Source organism: Parus major, chromosome Z (genome assembly GCF_001522545.3).
Source record: "Parus major isolate Abel chromosome Z, Parus_major1.1, whole genome shotgun sequence".
NCBI lineage: Eukaryota > Metazoa > Chordata > Aves > Passeriformes > Paridae > Parus > Parus major.
Window position 1 is genome coordinate 22,524,046 of NC_031799.1, and position 16,369 is coordinate 22,540,414.

Genomic DNA, 16,369 nt, shown 5'->3' on the forward strand with positions numbered 1-16,369 from the left:
GAGCCAAGAGGCGTTGCTTATGCTTGCCCTTCTGCAGCTAGTTCAGAAGAGAATTACTGCTTGTCCCAGTCTCTGTCTTTAGTACAGGCTTCAGTGCTTGTATTACAGGGTTTATCTGGGGACAGAACAACAATTCAGTGAGGCGTCTTAAGATGAGGTTTTGCCTTGGTGGTCTGAATTTTTGGCAGTAATTTATTGTGTCTCAGTTCAGTTTCAGACTTTCTGCTGAGGCTTGAAATGAGAAAAGAGAATCCTGGAACTGTGTTCTATCTAGGAGTAAGTTAGGCAGTGATAGCAGAAATTATACGAATAACCTAGTGAATGCCAAAACAGACTTGCTTACTCAGGTAAATGCAGGCTTCTGAGCTAGTTGGAAAAAGGTGAAATGTTGAAGAGGCAGATGAAATACTGTATGGGCAAGTGAGATATGTCTCAGTCAATAGTCTTCATTCTCAGTTTACCAGATGCCTGTTGAAAATAAAATACAGTGAAGAGGAACCAGTCCAGAAGATTCCTGGAAGATAATGCCCTGAAACAGCTGGTCAGGATGTCAACAAGGCAGGGCACCCTACTGGACCTCTTGTTTGTGAACAGAGTAGGATGACTGGGTGATATGATATGATATATGATATGATATGATATATGATATGATATATGATATGATATATGATATGATATATGATATGATATATATGATATGATATATTATATGATATGATATATGATATGATATATGATGTGATATGATATATGATATGATATATGATGTGATATGATATATGATATGATATATGATGTGATATGATATATGATATGATATATGAGATATGATATATGAGATATGATATGATATATGAGATATGATATATGAGATATGATATATGAGATATGATATGATATGATGGTTGGAAGGTCTTGTGGCCACTGTGATCAGAAAATAACAGAGCTTTTCATTGTTGGAGAAGTAAGAAGGTGTGCCAGAAAACTGCAGGGCAAAATACGGTATTATGGATGAGAAAAAGACTGAGGTGTCTTTTCTGAAGCAAAGAAGGCAGTAATTGTAAAACCAGTTCTCGAGGTAGCCAGCCCCTGATCTGTAAGACAGAGAGGCGGAGGAAAATGAAGGCCCCATGATCCAAAAGTGTGCTGCACCACTTATACATGCACAAGTCTGTGGGGCACATAGCATCCACCCATACATTCAGTACCCAAGGGCACTGAAGGAGCCAGAGCCTGAGCCACTTTGTATCATTTAGCAACAGTCCTGGTTAACCATGAAGATCGCAGTTCATTGGAGGCTGGCAAATGTGACACCCATCTGGATCTGGGGAACCATCAGGCTTGTCAGCTTGACCTCAGTGCTGGGCAAGGATACGGACTGGGTCATCCTAATTGCTGTTACATGGCACATGCAGGACAACCTGAGGATCAGGCCTAGCCATCGTGGGTTTGTGAAAGACTGGCGCTGCTTGACAGATGTAATCTCCTAATATGATAGGGTAGCCCACTTAGTAGATAAGGGAAGGGCTGTGAATGTTGGCTAACTGGACTTTATTAAAGCCTTTGAAAATGTTTTCCACTGCATTATCCTGGAGAAACTGGTAACCCATGGCCTGGATGCATGTATACTTCACTGGTTAAAAGAGTTACTGGATGGCCTGGCCCAGAGTGGAGTGGTGGTGTATGGAGTTACATCCAATTGGTGGCTGGTCACCAGTGCTGTTTCCCCAGGGCTCACTGCTGGAGCTTGTCCTGTTTAATGCTCTCACTGATGACCTGGACAAGGGAATCAGGTGCATCCTCAGTCAGTTCAGAGATGACACCAAGCTGGGTGGGAGTGCAGATCTGCTGGAGGGCAGGAAGGCTCTGCAGAGGGATCTGGACAGGCTGGATCATTGGCTGCGACCCATGATGTGAGGTTCAACCAGGCCCAGAGCTGGGTCCTGCCCTTGGGTCACAACAACCCCAGGCAGTGCCACAGGCTGGGGCAGAGTGGCTGGAAAGGACCTGGGGGTGCTGGTGACAGCAGCTGAACATGAGCCAGGCTGTGCCCAGGTGGCCAAGAAGGCAAATGGCATCCTGGCCTGGCTCAGCAATGGTGTGGCCAGCAGGAGCAGGGCAGGGATTGTCCCCCTGTCCTGGGCACTGGTGAGGCTACACCTCAAATCCTATGATCAGCTGTGGGCCTCTTATGATAGAAAAGACATTGAAGTCTTGGAACAAGTCCAGAGAATAGCAGCAGAGCTGGTAAAGAGTCTGGAGCGCTAATCCTGTGAGGAGTGGCTGGGAGAAAAGGAGCAAGGTCAGAGTCAAGCAACATTACAAGATAATGGCCTTAAGTTGCACAAGGAGAGATTTAGATTGCATATTAGAATTTCTTCAGAGAGGGTTGTCAAGCACTGGGCTGCCTGGAGAAGGAGTATAGTCAGCACTCCTGCAGATATGCAAGGGCCTTGTAGACGTGGCACTTCAGGTCGTGGTTCAGTGGTGAACTTGGAAGTGCTGGCTTAATGATTGGACTATATAAGCTGAAGGGTCTTTTTCAGCCTTAATAATACTATGGTTCTAAACTTGTATCTCTTTGGCATTGTATACAGTCAGTAGCTGAGCTTGAGGCTTTTGAGGGGTTTTGAGTGATTGAGTGTTTTCACATTATCTGGTAACTGTTCTCCATGTGTGGGATGATTAATGGAATTTGAAATAACCTTGTACACCGAAGAGCTGCAGGTATTTAGCCAAGTCTTCCGACTCTTTTACATAATACTTCGCTTTCTTATCCATCACAATGTGCAAATATTGCAGTATTATGTGTCCTCTTTGTCTTAGTGGGTCCTTGTGACTACAAATCTAAATAATTAGGAGTTCATCAGCTTGATTTTGATGAATTTCAGTTCATTAAAATAATTTCCCAGGGTATTGTCAACATCCTTTGGCTGGAACATAATCATTTCTTACCAGATCTGAGAAAAGAGGAATATTCTAAAATTGCAATAAAATACATGATTATGAGAAGGTCATATTATTACTTCTGCTGTTGGGGTATGAAGAGGGACCTTAATCAGATTTAAAAATAAAGTATTTTTGTAAGAGGCATATGCTGCTTTTATTGGAACTCTGCTGCTCCAAATATGTTCTAAACAAAATTCTTAAAAAATGAGGAAGTCAGAAATGTGACAGCTCAGGCAGTTTCTTTCTAACAGTTATTAATGAGTTAAATACTGTTTCAAACTCAATATTCCTGTTGAATTCAATAGTACTGATCTGCATGTCTGTTAGCAGTCAAGGCAAGGATATTGAAGACTGAATCAATGAAGATTGAATTATCCTCCTCCTGTTAGAGGAAGCTTCTTCAGTGCAGGTTGTGATGCACTGGGATGGGGAAATTTCCTTTCACATTGCCTGTCCTGTGGGAAAGGGAGGAATTCAGTTACCAGTGGACTTGATAGAGCATGCTGAGTTTTTGGTTTAGAATGTGACTGCCACAAAGAATTGTGGGAAGAGAAATAAGGAAATTAAAGTACTTCAGTTGCTATTGTATAAAATATCTACGAGTTTGATAGGCATCCTGTAAAACATTGAGAGAAAACTTGGCATCAAGTAATGAAACTTCCCTTCATATTTCCTCTTTTTTAAAAAAATGTGTATTCTTCCAAATTGTAATAAAAATAAAAATCAGAACAAAATTACAATTCTAATTCTTTGTGGCTTCTTTCCTCCCTCCCCCCATCCTCGTACCTCTACTGAAGACATTTTGTATGGATTCTTTCACTACACCTGAGTTTTAACCAAGGCATGCAGCCTTGCCAAGTTTTCTGAAGACCTATGGCTTTTTTTAATTTCTAGTTATTTTCTAGAAATGCCAGTTTTAGATCACAGGAAGTCCAAAAAAGGCCAAGTACATACCTAAAATATTTTGTTGGATAATAATAAAGGTATTTAATTTGTAAGTACAACTTATTTCTAAGGAGATTTTGTATATATTATTAATCTGTTTTTCATGTCTACTGTACATCTACTGTTTTGAGCTAATGGGTAGAAAAGCCAAAAGCTATGCTTAAAAAAACATACATAAATCTTGCATGAAGCTGTGGTGTTGTGTGTTACTTCCTTAATGAATAAAACCTGTTGATTCAAATATTCTATATATGTCCTTGTCATTTTGTCTTTTGGTAGGTTGATGAAGTGGTGGATGAATATAGTGAAAATAATTTCTATGAATCTGATGAAGAACAGAAAGAGAAGGATCAGAAATTGAAAACCACCTATACTATGGACCCAGATCACAGGCTGCTGTTACGAAATACAAAGCCTCTGCTTCAAAGCCGAAATGCTGCTGTATGACAAATTCCTTTTTGATTAAAATGTTAAACTACAAATACCTGTTTTTAGAAAAATTAAAAGATTGAAGAGTAAAATCTAGACCTCTTTAAAACTGGTGTAAATACCCTTAAGTAACTCTAGGAGAAGTGTGATGGATCTATTTTGAATTTAACTTAGCTTGTAAGTGAAACACCTAAACTGATTGTGATATGTGCTCCAAATAATACAGACAAACAAAATACTAGAAAAAAGAGAGCATTTGAATCCAACTTATATAGCATGTGATGACTCTACCATAGGTTGCTCTTAATGCTAAAACTCTCAGCAATTAGGACGGCACAAACTGGTACAGTTTATTGGAACAGATCTATAAAGAAAATCATAGTTGTTATTAATTCATTAATTTGTTCTTTCGAGTCTCATGTTTTTAAAGTAGACAATTATACACCACATTTCTAGAGCTGTTGCCTTGTCAGGGCTCCAGGATAGATATGACATTATAAGTATGGTGTGCTAGATTATTTCCATGAGATTTTAAAATACAGGTAACTTTTTAGAACTGGAAAAAGCTATGCTCACAGTGAATCATTATGATGTTAATCAGATCACAGAATGTTACTTCTAATCTCAGTTTGTCCTGTTAGTCAGGACTAGACGTCTTACCAGACATGTGTTCCAGTGATAATGAATATTCATATCACCGCAAAAACAGTGCACCATGATTAAGTCACCTTGCCACCTGTTCTTAGTAAGTTAAACAGATCAGATTTTAGTTCTCTATTGAAACATATTTTGAGATTCTAACTCATGTGTAGCACTTCTCAAAATCACTTATGGTCTGCCAGCCCAGCAGACTTTGGAAAAAAATTGATTAATTTTTTACAAATTCTTGCTAAAAATCACTGTTTAGTGTCTGTGGTATTTCTTAATTTCATGCAAAGAGCAAGTGTGTTTGGTATGTTTGCCATCCCACTTCATGAAGAGGTTCAATTAGTTATTGCCCTCATTCCATAAATAATTTTCTTTATTAAATATGGTATGGATTCTCACACTTACGATCTTCAACTTTCTGATATTCAAGTTAACTGAGATGTTAAAGTAAACTTCGGAAAGTGTTACCAAAATTATGCTACCCTCCATTGCCATTATGTGGATATTCATACTATTCACAGAATTTACCAGTAATTAATTTAATTAATGGCTTTCCATATGACCATGCATTTTTTGTCAGTAGTAAAAGATACTTGTGGTATATTGGTAAAAATCTTAAAGTTATTTTCTGGCTTCAGATGTTTTTAATAGTTTTTTATTGTTGAATAATGATTTGTGTTTCATTGGTACTAAGATTTAAGATACCAAGTGAAGTGTTATCATGAGGACTGTACTTGGAGTCTCTATGATTTGTTTTGTTTGAAACAGAGTTGATCATGACACTATTGTAAGAAAGGTTGTGACATGACGCTAGCATAAAGATCATATTTTGTCTTATTTATAAGAAAATTTGAGAAGAAAAAAAACGGGGTTTAAGTTGCTTATGTCTCCGTCTTCTGAATTTTGTTAGCCTGGATATTGGTATACAACCCTGTAGCTTTTACTTTCTGTTGGATTCAATGCTTTAAAAGTAAAAATAAAAGCAGCTGTTGTTTTATACATTGTATAGTAGAATAATGTAGTGAAAGATTTTTAGTGGAAACGAGATAAAAGGTGATACTGAACCTGTAGTAATAAAGGAAAAGCACATTAGAAAAACTTGTAAAGAATATTTCTTCATTACTTTGTACAGCTGATGTTAGCAATACCGATTTATTAACGATGGTATCACTATGTTTGTAATTTAAATTACCTACTGCTTTTTCCCTTAGTCACTATTTCTATGACCTTTTATTTATTATAGCATACAGTTAATACTGGGAGGAAGTAAACCTACTTAATTAGTAAAAATATATTTATTCCAATGTTCTCCCTCAGTCTGCTTTGCTGATTTTGCTTTCTGAGGAATAGTGAGCTGGTAGTCCTGCAGGTCTGAAGCAAATGTGGTAGATATGAATGATGATTTGAAGTTAACATGCTGCTTTGAATGTTCTTCATTTAGGTGGTAATGGCAGTTGCACAGCTTTACTGGCATTTGGCACCAAAATCTGAAGCTGGTATTGTTTCTAAGTCATTGGTGCGTTTACTCCGTAGTAACAGGTAGGTCAAGTCCATACTTTACATCACTATGCGTACTTTTTTTTTGTGCATATTTGTTTAGCCATAGTTTTAAGAATGTAGCTATTACACAATTAATTTCATTTTGAAATTGTCCTGTAATACTCACTTTCACTCAACAAATGAGGATCACTAAAGGTAATTCCATCATTTTGGGTATCCTATCTAGGGACCAATGATCTAGGGATCATTGGTTATTGTGTTTCGTTCCTCTGAGTTTTGTTCTGAGAAGAATCATGGCTGCTTAATTAGTGTTTAAATAGAGTCAGTATTAACTGGTTTCCTTAATATCTTGTTTGGTTTTTTTAATTATTGGAAATTTAGTTCTGTTGAGTTCCTTACTGTCTTGCTAAGCACTAAAGAAGTCTTTTGATGTATATTTTATTTTCCTGCATTGCAACACAAATCCCAGAATAGGTGAGTTTAGAAGGGATCACTGGATATTGTGTAGTTCAACTTCCCTACACAGGGAGGGTCTCCTGGAGCACACTACTCAGGACTGTGTCCAGTCAGCTTTTGAGTATCTCAGGGGAAGGAGACAACATATGTGTTAAAATTGGTATTGCCACTTGATACACTGCTGTGTCTTCTGTGTTTTCTTAATCTTTGGATGGTTTTTAAAGAACAAGTTAGTATTTAATACAGAACGTTCTGTTTTGACCTCATCATCTTCAATAGTGTTTTGTATGCTTTTCCATGAAAGATCTTGTCAGCCACATTTTATTATGTTGTTAGTGCTGTTTTTTCATTTGTAGTTCATAGTTTTTGTACAGTGTGCCAATATTTGCTGCATGGAAGTGTTCTTCTTCCCTATTCAGTTTTTAGATTTTGAACTTCCAGATATTTGTATTAAATGCCTTGAAGGGTTTACATGAGACAGTATTAGTTGTTTTTAGAATAACTTTTTAACTAAAAATGGTATTTTTGCCTAGAATTTCACTTAGTGAACTTTGTGAAAATAATTTACTTTTTATATCTGTTATATCAAACAGAAAGGTATTTTAAAAAATCTCACTTCCGTTATGTCTGGCAAGATTACTCATCCTAGATATATCTTAACTTTTGTAAGCCCTGCCGTCAAAGAGCTGTTTCTCCGCAAAAGTTCTGCAGCTCAGTATCTCTATTGTTTAAAAGTTGGTAAAAAAGCTAAATGGGACTAGGTAGTCACACTTTTATTTCAGGTAAGAATGAATAACTATAATTTTTTTGTTTGGCTTTATAGTACAGTATGCTTCCCATTCTCGTTATGCAAAGATGAGTAAAGTGACTAAAGCAATTGGCGGATAATATATAAACTCATACTCACAGATGGAAAGGATTATTTGCATCTGGTTTATTGCTTGTTTATACTCAGGTTTCAGTAAAAGAAAAGTCGCTTCTTTCCTATATCTCAACTTATACCTTAAATGGCACTAGGCTTCTGATTTTTCTGTCTTGAATGACTTTTCTGTTCTCTTTTACCATTCTGGGTGAAACACTTTTGCTTTTAGAGCCACTTCGAAATAAGCTTTTGCTGTTTGCCCTTGAAGTTATTTGCCTGTGGCCTTTAAATTAATGTCAACTAAGCCATAATCTAGTTAAGATGAGAGTGCCCGAAAGAGTATCTCATAGCAATTTCCAGTCTTGTTTCAGCATGTGTAGCTGACTATTGCCATGCACCTGTGTAAGAATTGCATAAAATAGGTTTAAAAGATCTTAAGTACTTCTCTATTATCACTTTTCTTTGTAAGCAGCAGCTGTAATTACCTTAGGGCTATTAGACAGCTTTGAGTAAGAGGAGATAATGGGTATGATGATTTCTCTATTAGGATGAGATTTGCAGCATGCAAGGATTTGAACACTCATGGTTCAGAAAAATTGTGTGTAAATTATTACTTAGTTTTTAAGCAATTGGTCACACAAAATCTGCACTTTAAAAGCTTCAGACTAGTACCCAGATTTCTTTTTGCTCTCTCATGTGGAGACTTTTAAACTCATTCATTAATGATGAGAATACCCTCTCCAAACATGTTTAATGTTTTTTGTAGAATATTATGTAAATCTATTGTCAATCTCTGGCAAAGTCTATTATATAAAAGTATTAGTTTCTTATAGTTTCTTATATGTGTTTGCCAGTGTATACCCTTGAGTTACAGGACATCCTCACCCTTTTTGGGTTGAGAGTTTTTAGAAAAATTCTCAAGACAAAAAAAGTCATAGTGAATCTTGCTAATTGTGCAATGATTAACTGTTGCAATTAATGCAGTTATTTCAACACTGCAGATAAAGCCTGTGTGTTTTTGTTTCAGCTATGTCATCCTTGAAATTCTTAAAATCTTGTCCTTCTTAAAATATTTATTTCAAGAAGATGGATGAAATGTAAGGCTTTTGTAAGCTATTTCCATTATATTAAAATTACTTATGTAATTCTGGTTTGAATAAATACCCAAGGTCTATAAACGTCACAATTGCATGGTATCAGTGAGTATTTGTGTGTATTGGAGTTTTAAAAAATTGAGAACCTGGTTTCATCGTGTGTCTGTCTTCCTGTGAATCAAATGATGACAGCAGTTGATAGTAAGCTTTGCCTTTTATGTTCGTGCCAGAACAAATGGATAATTAACTTTATGTTCAAATAGAATTGGACTTTCTTTGCCATGTTGAATTATTCTATGTATCAGTAATTTTACAGAATGACTCTTATTTTTCTTTTCACATTCTAGGGAGGTACAGTATATTGTCCTGCAAAATATTGCCACTATGTCAATTCAAAGAAAGGTATACCCTATTTAGATTTTTTTTTAACCACACTGTATATGAAACATAGGATAGTTACTAAAGTATGTTCTGATTTTCAGGGCATGTTTGAACCTTATCTGAAGAGTTTCTATGTTAGATCAACTGATCCAACTATGATCAAAACACTCAAGGTGAGTTTATTAAAGGCAGATTTTTTTATATACTGCTGGACTAATCAGTTTTCAAGAGAAAGATAAAATGATTTTCACTGATATTACACAGGTCATTCATGTGCTGTTTCTTTATCTCACTAAGAAATATTGAGGCCTTTAGTTAAGTCCACAAGGGGCCTTCCGGCTTGTCAAGCTATCTGAAAGTTCCCATTACTGTGTTGCAGGTAGAAGAGCAGCTATATTTTCCACTAAAGCTTTTAGGACCGCTCAGTGATACAGAGCATTATAATTTTTTTTTCAGCCAGGCATTCTGACATTGAGTGTTCAGCTATTTCATGGGAGGAAAAGAGTCTTTAATACTGTTAGCTTAAAAAGAGTTTAAAACTGTTCCCATGTACAAAATGAGGCAGTGTTTGAGTCCCAAATTTTCTTTGAAGTTAGCATTTGACAGGAGAAGTACTTTAGGCTTTCCTCAAGGCCACATCTCAATGCATGTTTTCAGCTGCTGTCTTGTTGTTTTATCTGTAGTTACTCTTTAACAAATGTGAAATCCTTGAAAAAACAATGGCTAAAAAAGTGTCTACTGTTATGTGCCTTTTCTCTTGTTTTGCTTTAGATTGTCATAGGCATTTGTGTTTAGGAGTGGAAGGCAGGTTTCTGAGAGAAACAGTATTTTTTCCTTACCTTCGTTTTATATGTGTATCACACTTATATGTGCAAGAGTGATGTAGTTCAAGACGACTATGCCAAAACTACTATCGTGTTTATAGTCAAACTAAATATATTTTTGTATTTTATACCAGCAATAATACTTAAGTAAATTTGAGGCAGTTGGAAGCAAAAAGATATTTTCTACATTTTAGAAATATTGCAAGGGATGCCTTACTGTTATCCAAAAATAATAGAAAGTTGATATATTTAAATTCCCATATTGCTTGATAATATATTGGAGAAGATGTGGAAAAGTAGAAATTGTGTTTTTCCCTCTCATTGTCTCATTTGCTTCATGATGGCTGAAAAATTTAGATGACCCTAAACTTTTACATACGTAAAAAAACTTAGTCATTTTCTCCCTCTTCTAACTCTGTAGTTCAAGCCTACCTGTTTCAAAATAGAATGATGAGACCCATGGCAGTAACTAATATGTAGCACCCTTGAATTTGTCTTCTGTGCCGTTTGGATTTTTGTTTTTTTTTTATTTTCCAGCATCAACTTCACTTTTTTGATCACTGTTTACCATTGAGCTTGTATTTTTACAGTAACCTATTTTAATCACAAGTTCTCAGTTATAATGAATTGTCATCATCTCAGAGTTTTTCGTTTTCTGAACAGTTAAGGTTTTTTCCCAATTACGAGCATTACTTGCAGAGGTGTTGAATTTTTTTTCTGTTTTGTTAATCAGTTTTCTACTATATGGAGCTCTTACATAGATTTTCTTAGTCAGCCTTTGTCTTCATTTCCCTGTAAACTGTAGCATCAGCTGAAAACTTTGTCATCTGTCTTCTCCTTACTTTCATAGTTCATGTGTAATAAAGGCATATGATTTGTGATATTCCATTGAAAGCCACGCTGTATTATAATCTTCTTTTCTCTTGCTTGTTTCTCTTTTTCCTTTATCCTCTTGCTTATTATGCTGTTCTAGATACATGTCTTTAAGAGCCTTTAAAGATATGTCTTATGAAATTGTTTTGAAGTGTAGGTAGACTGTATCATTTGAGTATCCTTTTCTGGATGCCTCCAACTCAAAAAATACCAACATATTTCTGAGGCATGACTTCCCTTTGGAGAGACAGGATTATGTTTTCAGTTTACTTCATTCAAAGTTAAAACAGCCTGGAAGTGGAGCATCTTAACAATATATGCCAAGTGTTGTATATCATTCTTTTGTTCATCAGGAACAAAGAGGAGGACTTCCAAAATCTGATATTGTTGATGTTGAATAATATTTGAAGAATCACATAGATGCAGATGTTTCCTTCCTGAGTTTAAAGGTCTTTTAATACAGTTCATCTGAATATAATGGGCAATTTATTTCTCCTCTGATGCAGTTGTGACTTCCGTTATTTCTTCTTACTCTGTCGTGTGGTATATGCTAAGGCCTGTTGTGTAACATTGGAAAGCCGACAGAAGTATTTCAAGCCCATTTGATACACAGTGAAACACTTCAGTTCGGGCTCATAAAAAATGCATCACTGAATCCTAGAGCCCTGCTTTGTAAACTTTGCAAGTACTTGCAAGAAAAATATGCCTCCTGAGTGCAATGGTGGTACCAGTTTGTACTGATCTCTGGTATACTCTGTTGACTTCTGAGTGATATTTTTAAAATACATTTTATATACAATAAAAATATAGTGTATATGTTTATAATACTTCATTTTAACTTTTGACAACTTTTTTTTTCTTGTAGCTTGAAATCTTGACAAATTTAGCAAATGAGGCCAACATATCAACTCTGCTTCGAGAATTTCAGGTTTGTGCAAAAGTGTATTCTTTTTATATTTATCATCTCTTTTCCCATTGTTGGATGTTTCTCCTAGTCGTGGATTTTTCAAGTTTAAGTATTTTCAAAGATGAAATGTCCCAAAAATGGAAATTAAACCATCTCATACCATAGAAGTAAGGGAGCTGTATATGGAAAAGAGTTCAAATATTTTGTCTCTCACTCTCCTTCCAGCCACCAAAAAAAAAGAAAAAAAGTGATGAGTAAAACTCAATCATTCCATATTCTTAAACACAAATTCCAGCAACTTAACTGACACTGTAAGTCACTATGTGATAGGATCTTAATTTTAGCAATGTTTGGCCATTAGCATTTGTTGCCAAACCTCATTTCCATAAGTCATTTGATGAAATAGTATTTATTGTCTCCAGTATCTTCATTTATCAGCAAGATCTTCTGCCTATATTGTGAAACAGTGTCTGTCCTTCTTTCTTTCCTCTTTGCTTGTTACATCTATTTGCATTGCTTCAGTTCTCTGGCTGAATTTCTGTGAAAGGTACTAGTTCTCCGGCAGGTAGGTTATTCATAGTTTCACAGATGCTTCTAGTTAAATGAACTGAAACCTCTCTGAATAGAGAGCTCATCAACTCCTCCAACCTTGCACACAAACTGATGGCTATTTTTGCGTAATTGCCCCCTGCCCCAAGCTTTCTTGAAATCAGAGGTTTGCATGGCCATGGGTGACCAAAGCTTGCAAGAAAATACCTTCTAAAAGTGACAGTGAGGAGAAAAATTATAGCTTCTAATGTGCAATGTAGCTTTCTAAGTTTAATTTATTATTCAGTCTGTCCGCCTCATGAGAATAATAAGGTCAGTGTTTGGTTGACAAGAGTTATATATTGACTAACAAAAATCCTCTTTCTTTAGACTTACGTGAAAAGCCAAGATAAGCAGTTTGCTGCAGCTACAATTCAGGCTATAGGCAGATGCGCAACTAACATCACTGAAGTGACTGACACCTGCCTTAACGGCCTCGTCTGTTTGCTGTCCAACAGGGATGGTAAGCTAAAGTTCTCTTTGTTTTCTGGGTAGCTGATGGCATGAAGTGTCTTCTTAGACAGAGCCATACAATGCTTCAGATCATGTCAATAAGCAACAGTTGACTTCCGTAAGAATTTGGCTGACACAACTGGATAAAAATCCTAGATTTCCACAGACTCTGATATTCACGGAGTGGTTATTTTCTCTTCTGTTACAGAAATTAATTCGGTGTGTCTCTCAATTACATGTTTACCTACTTTTTCTTAAAATGCTGTGATTATTAAAGTGTGCTGTTTTGATTATCATAGGTAGCAATAGCTGAAGTTAGATTGCATTAAAGCAGTTAGCCTGTAGAGGGTGCTGAAAGCTTGGAATTTTTTTTTTTTGTAGTGCATCAATGCCTAACTGAAAACACATATTAAATAGTTTAGGATAAATGGTCCCAAATTTGGCTTGATTTTGTACTCTAGCATCCTGTTATTTTTGGATAGTGAAACAAAGTTTCAAATCACTAAGAAACACATCAAGGAGCAGATAAAGTCAAATAGGGTATAACAGCATGGTAATACCCAATAATATTGTATTTTCTTACTAGTTACCAATGAATATGGCACGTTCTTATTTCATAAGAAGTCAGTAATATGTGTTAATAAATAATGTCAGGAAGGAGAAAAAGCATAATTTTGGGATGTCCTGGAGCAGTTAAAATAGTTCAAAGGACTTAGGTGACATTGCTCTCAGCTTTGAAAAGCAGTATTAATGCTCTTAATATCTCCTGGACATATTTTTCATGGTAATCCTGAGAAGGCCTTTGTTAGGGACATCATTTTGGTGGCACATATTTAGCCCATGACCCACTAATACACATGGAGCTTTCTCTTATTTGTTTTATGAACTGAGTTCTCATTCTCAACCACCTCATCTTGTATAAGAAATTCTTGAGTGGCCTCAGTGTATAGCTTTGTATTTTTAATATATGTGACTTTCATTTCTTAGTGCTGGATCTTATTTCTGTTTATCAGCTGTGTTTAAAATACCTTCCCATACGGTGTTGCAAAGCCATGTCTGCACATTGCACCTTCTTGTATTATATTCAGCAACAACCATAATAGAAACACAAGCATCAAAGGTTGTTCTTGATTTTGCCTGATTCTTCTAGCAATCTTCCTCTGAGTAGGCTTCCTTCAGCATGTACAAATCCCCATATTTCTTCTGTTTTAAATGAAATAATAAAACTGTCTCTTCAGAATACAGATTTTGTTACTTAACGATTCTTCCTGTTTTCTTGCTTTTTGTTTTGCTAAGAAGGAACCAAGATAAGAGGAGAAAGTTCTTTTCTTTTATCATAGATTGTCAATTTCATATTTTCTTCAGAGTGATTCAATATGTATATATATGTATATATTTATATACACACATATATGCATGTACATGTATACAAAGGTCTGTCTCAACAAGATTAGTTTTCATGTCTGTTTCTAAGTAGTTGTCTAGCAAATAAAATTATCTTCTTGTGCTTACTGTTCTGAAAGACTGCAAAGGATATATTGAGGATCTTTTAAACCTGGCAGCTGGCAAATTGCTTTACCATAGCTGCAGTATCTTTATTCCCTCTTTCAAGGAATGAATGGAGTGGCATAATTTACATGGTACCTTTCCCCATGTGGCAGGAAATTACCAATAGTCACAGCTTACTGAACATAAGAGTTTTGGCATGGTAAGGAAATAAAAAAGAGATTTAGCATAGTGTAGGAGAATAGCTTTGAGAGTCTTGGTTAATCTTGCCTTCCCCCAACTTCTACCATTGAAGTATACAAGCAATCTGTTTGCTCCACTACTTCTTGTGTGGTCATTTGAAGCCTGGAAGTAGTCCTGCTGCTCTGTGTAGCATGAAGCACAAGCTGGTAGGTCCAGCAGGTTCTGAGGTCTGTGACAGCAAGTCAGCTGTGCTTTCTCAGTACTGTTTTCTTATCATGAAGAATTCACTTGAGTGCAGAAGAGAGGTGCTTACACTAATTCTACCAAGCCAAAACAGGATCTTGAAGAACAAGCTTATGAGAAAAGTGCCTTCTGATTCTATGTGCTTGTTTTGTAACTGTAGATACATCCTGAGGGTATCTTGGCTGTATATGGCACAAAAGCTTTGCAGTTAATCATTTTGCAACTTGGGTGATGAGAAGCTGGGCATTGTTCCAGAAATAAGGCTTTGGGGATGTCAAGAACTGTTCTTGAAAATTTCTTTGCATGCTTCTAAGTGACTTAAAGTCAGATTTTCCCTCTTCAGGAAAGCTGTGATATGTGGGGGGAAAAACCCAATAACATTTGAACTACAGAAGCACAACAGAAACTAGAAATTTCAGTGATGAGACACCTTCATGAATGATTATCATAAGCTAATTTTGACTGATTCCTGAAGAGCCTGTTTTTGTCAAGCCATGTTGAGGGCTGAGAATTATTTTCCTTCCTCATCTGCTGAAGGAAGGACAAAAAGAAGTTATTTTCTTTCTTTAGTGTGACATTTAGCATTTCACTGATGCATTTCCTTTAAGCAATTGTATTGATAGTTTCAACTGACTGCTGGCCCCACTGTGATATAAAAGTCATTTTAGATGTTAGAGAGAGATGGGATTATAGGAAGTCTGTTGTCTGATTGTACTGCATATACTAGAAATCATGCAGAGTTTTCTTAGATGGGTGACTTCCATTTTCTGTTGAAAGTTGCAGGTTGAATAGAAGCACGATTTTAGAATGTATAGCTAAAACATTTTTTGCCCTACAAACCTATACAAAACCACAAGTCATAAAATGGAACTGTTAATATATCCAGTAGCTAGTACATGTTTCTTCTAATTACTGTTAGAATGACATAAAAGAAAAGTAACTTCTAGCATCTAGTTTATATGTATTAGTACGGTTTCTGAGACTTGTTATTTATGTTATAAGGATTGAAAAGTTAATGACATAAAAGCTTAAACTAGCTTCACCTAGTTCTGAAAAGCAGAAAATTGTGTGTGTCTGGGTAACTAGCCCTAGTTTTAGATTGCCTTTTAGCATTTTTAACCCTAGAAGCATTGTTAGTAATTCTAATAACAGAATGGTTTTCGTTAGAATGGACCTTTAAATTCCATGTAGTCCAACCTTTCTGCCATGGGCAGGTATGTGTTGCACAGACCAAGTAGCTCAGAGCTCCATCTAACCTGACCTTGAATGTTTTTGGGGAAGGGGCATCCACCAAAATGGCATCCTGTCCAAAACCAGTTGATGCAGTTTTGCTGCTTTTAGGAAAAGTGGTTATACAAACTGTAGACTGTGGATAAATTAGTCTTCACTCATGTGTTTTAGTTGCTGCAAAGGTAGGCTAATGTAAGTGAAAGAAAATTCATTGCAACATTAATGATTTCAAATGTTGTATTTCAGAATGATTTTTACCTTTTGAACGTTCTCTGGCAATATACTCCAAGCTGAGATG

At 36.1% G+C, this 16,369-nt stretch overlaps 1 protein-coding gene across 8 annotated transcripts in view; it reads left to right on the plus strand.

Moving 5' to 3' along the window:
* The window catches only part of AP3B1 (adaptor related protein complex 3 subunit beta 1), a 155,922-nt gene that overhangs the window by 53,968 nt on the left and 85,585 nt on the right, over window positions 1-16,369 (plus strand). For all 8 annotated transcript variants that reach the window (XR_001525400.3, XM_015652739.3, XM_033520578.1 and 5 more), the window contains 6 exons: window positions 4,174-4,335; window positions 6,413-6,510; window positions 9,231-9,285; window positions 9,366-9,437; window positions 11,827-11,889; window positions 12,787-12,919. Coding sequence is in view for 7 of the 8 variants with exons in the window: in XM_015652739.3 (XP_015508225.1) it covers window positions 4,174-4,335; window positions 6,413-6,510; window positions 9,231-9,285; window positions 9,366-9,437; window positions 11,827-11,889; window positions 12,787-12,919 (583 nt within the window). In the remaining variant the exon portion in view is untranslated. The remainder of the gene's footprint in view (window positions 1-4,173; window positions 4,336-6,412; window positions 6,511-9,230; window positions 9,286-9,365; window positions 9,438-11,826; window positions 11,890-12,786; window positions 12,920-16,369) is intronic.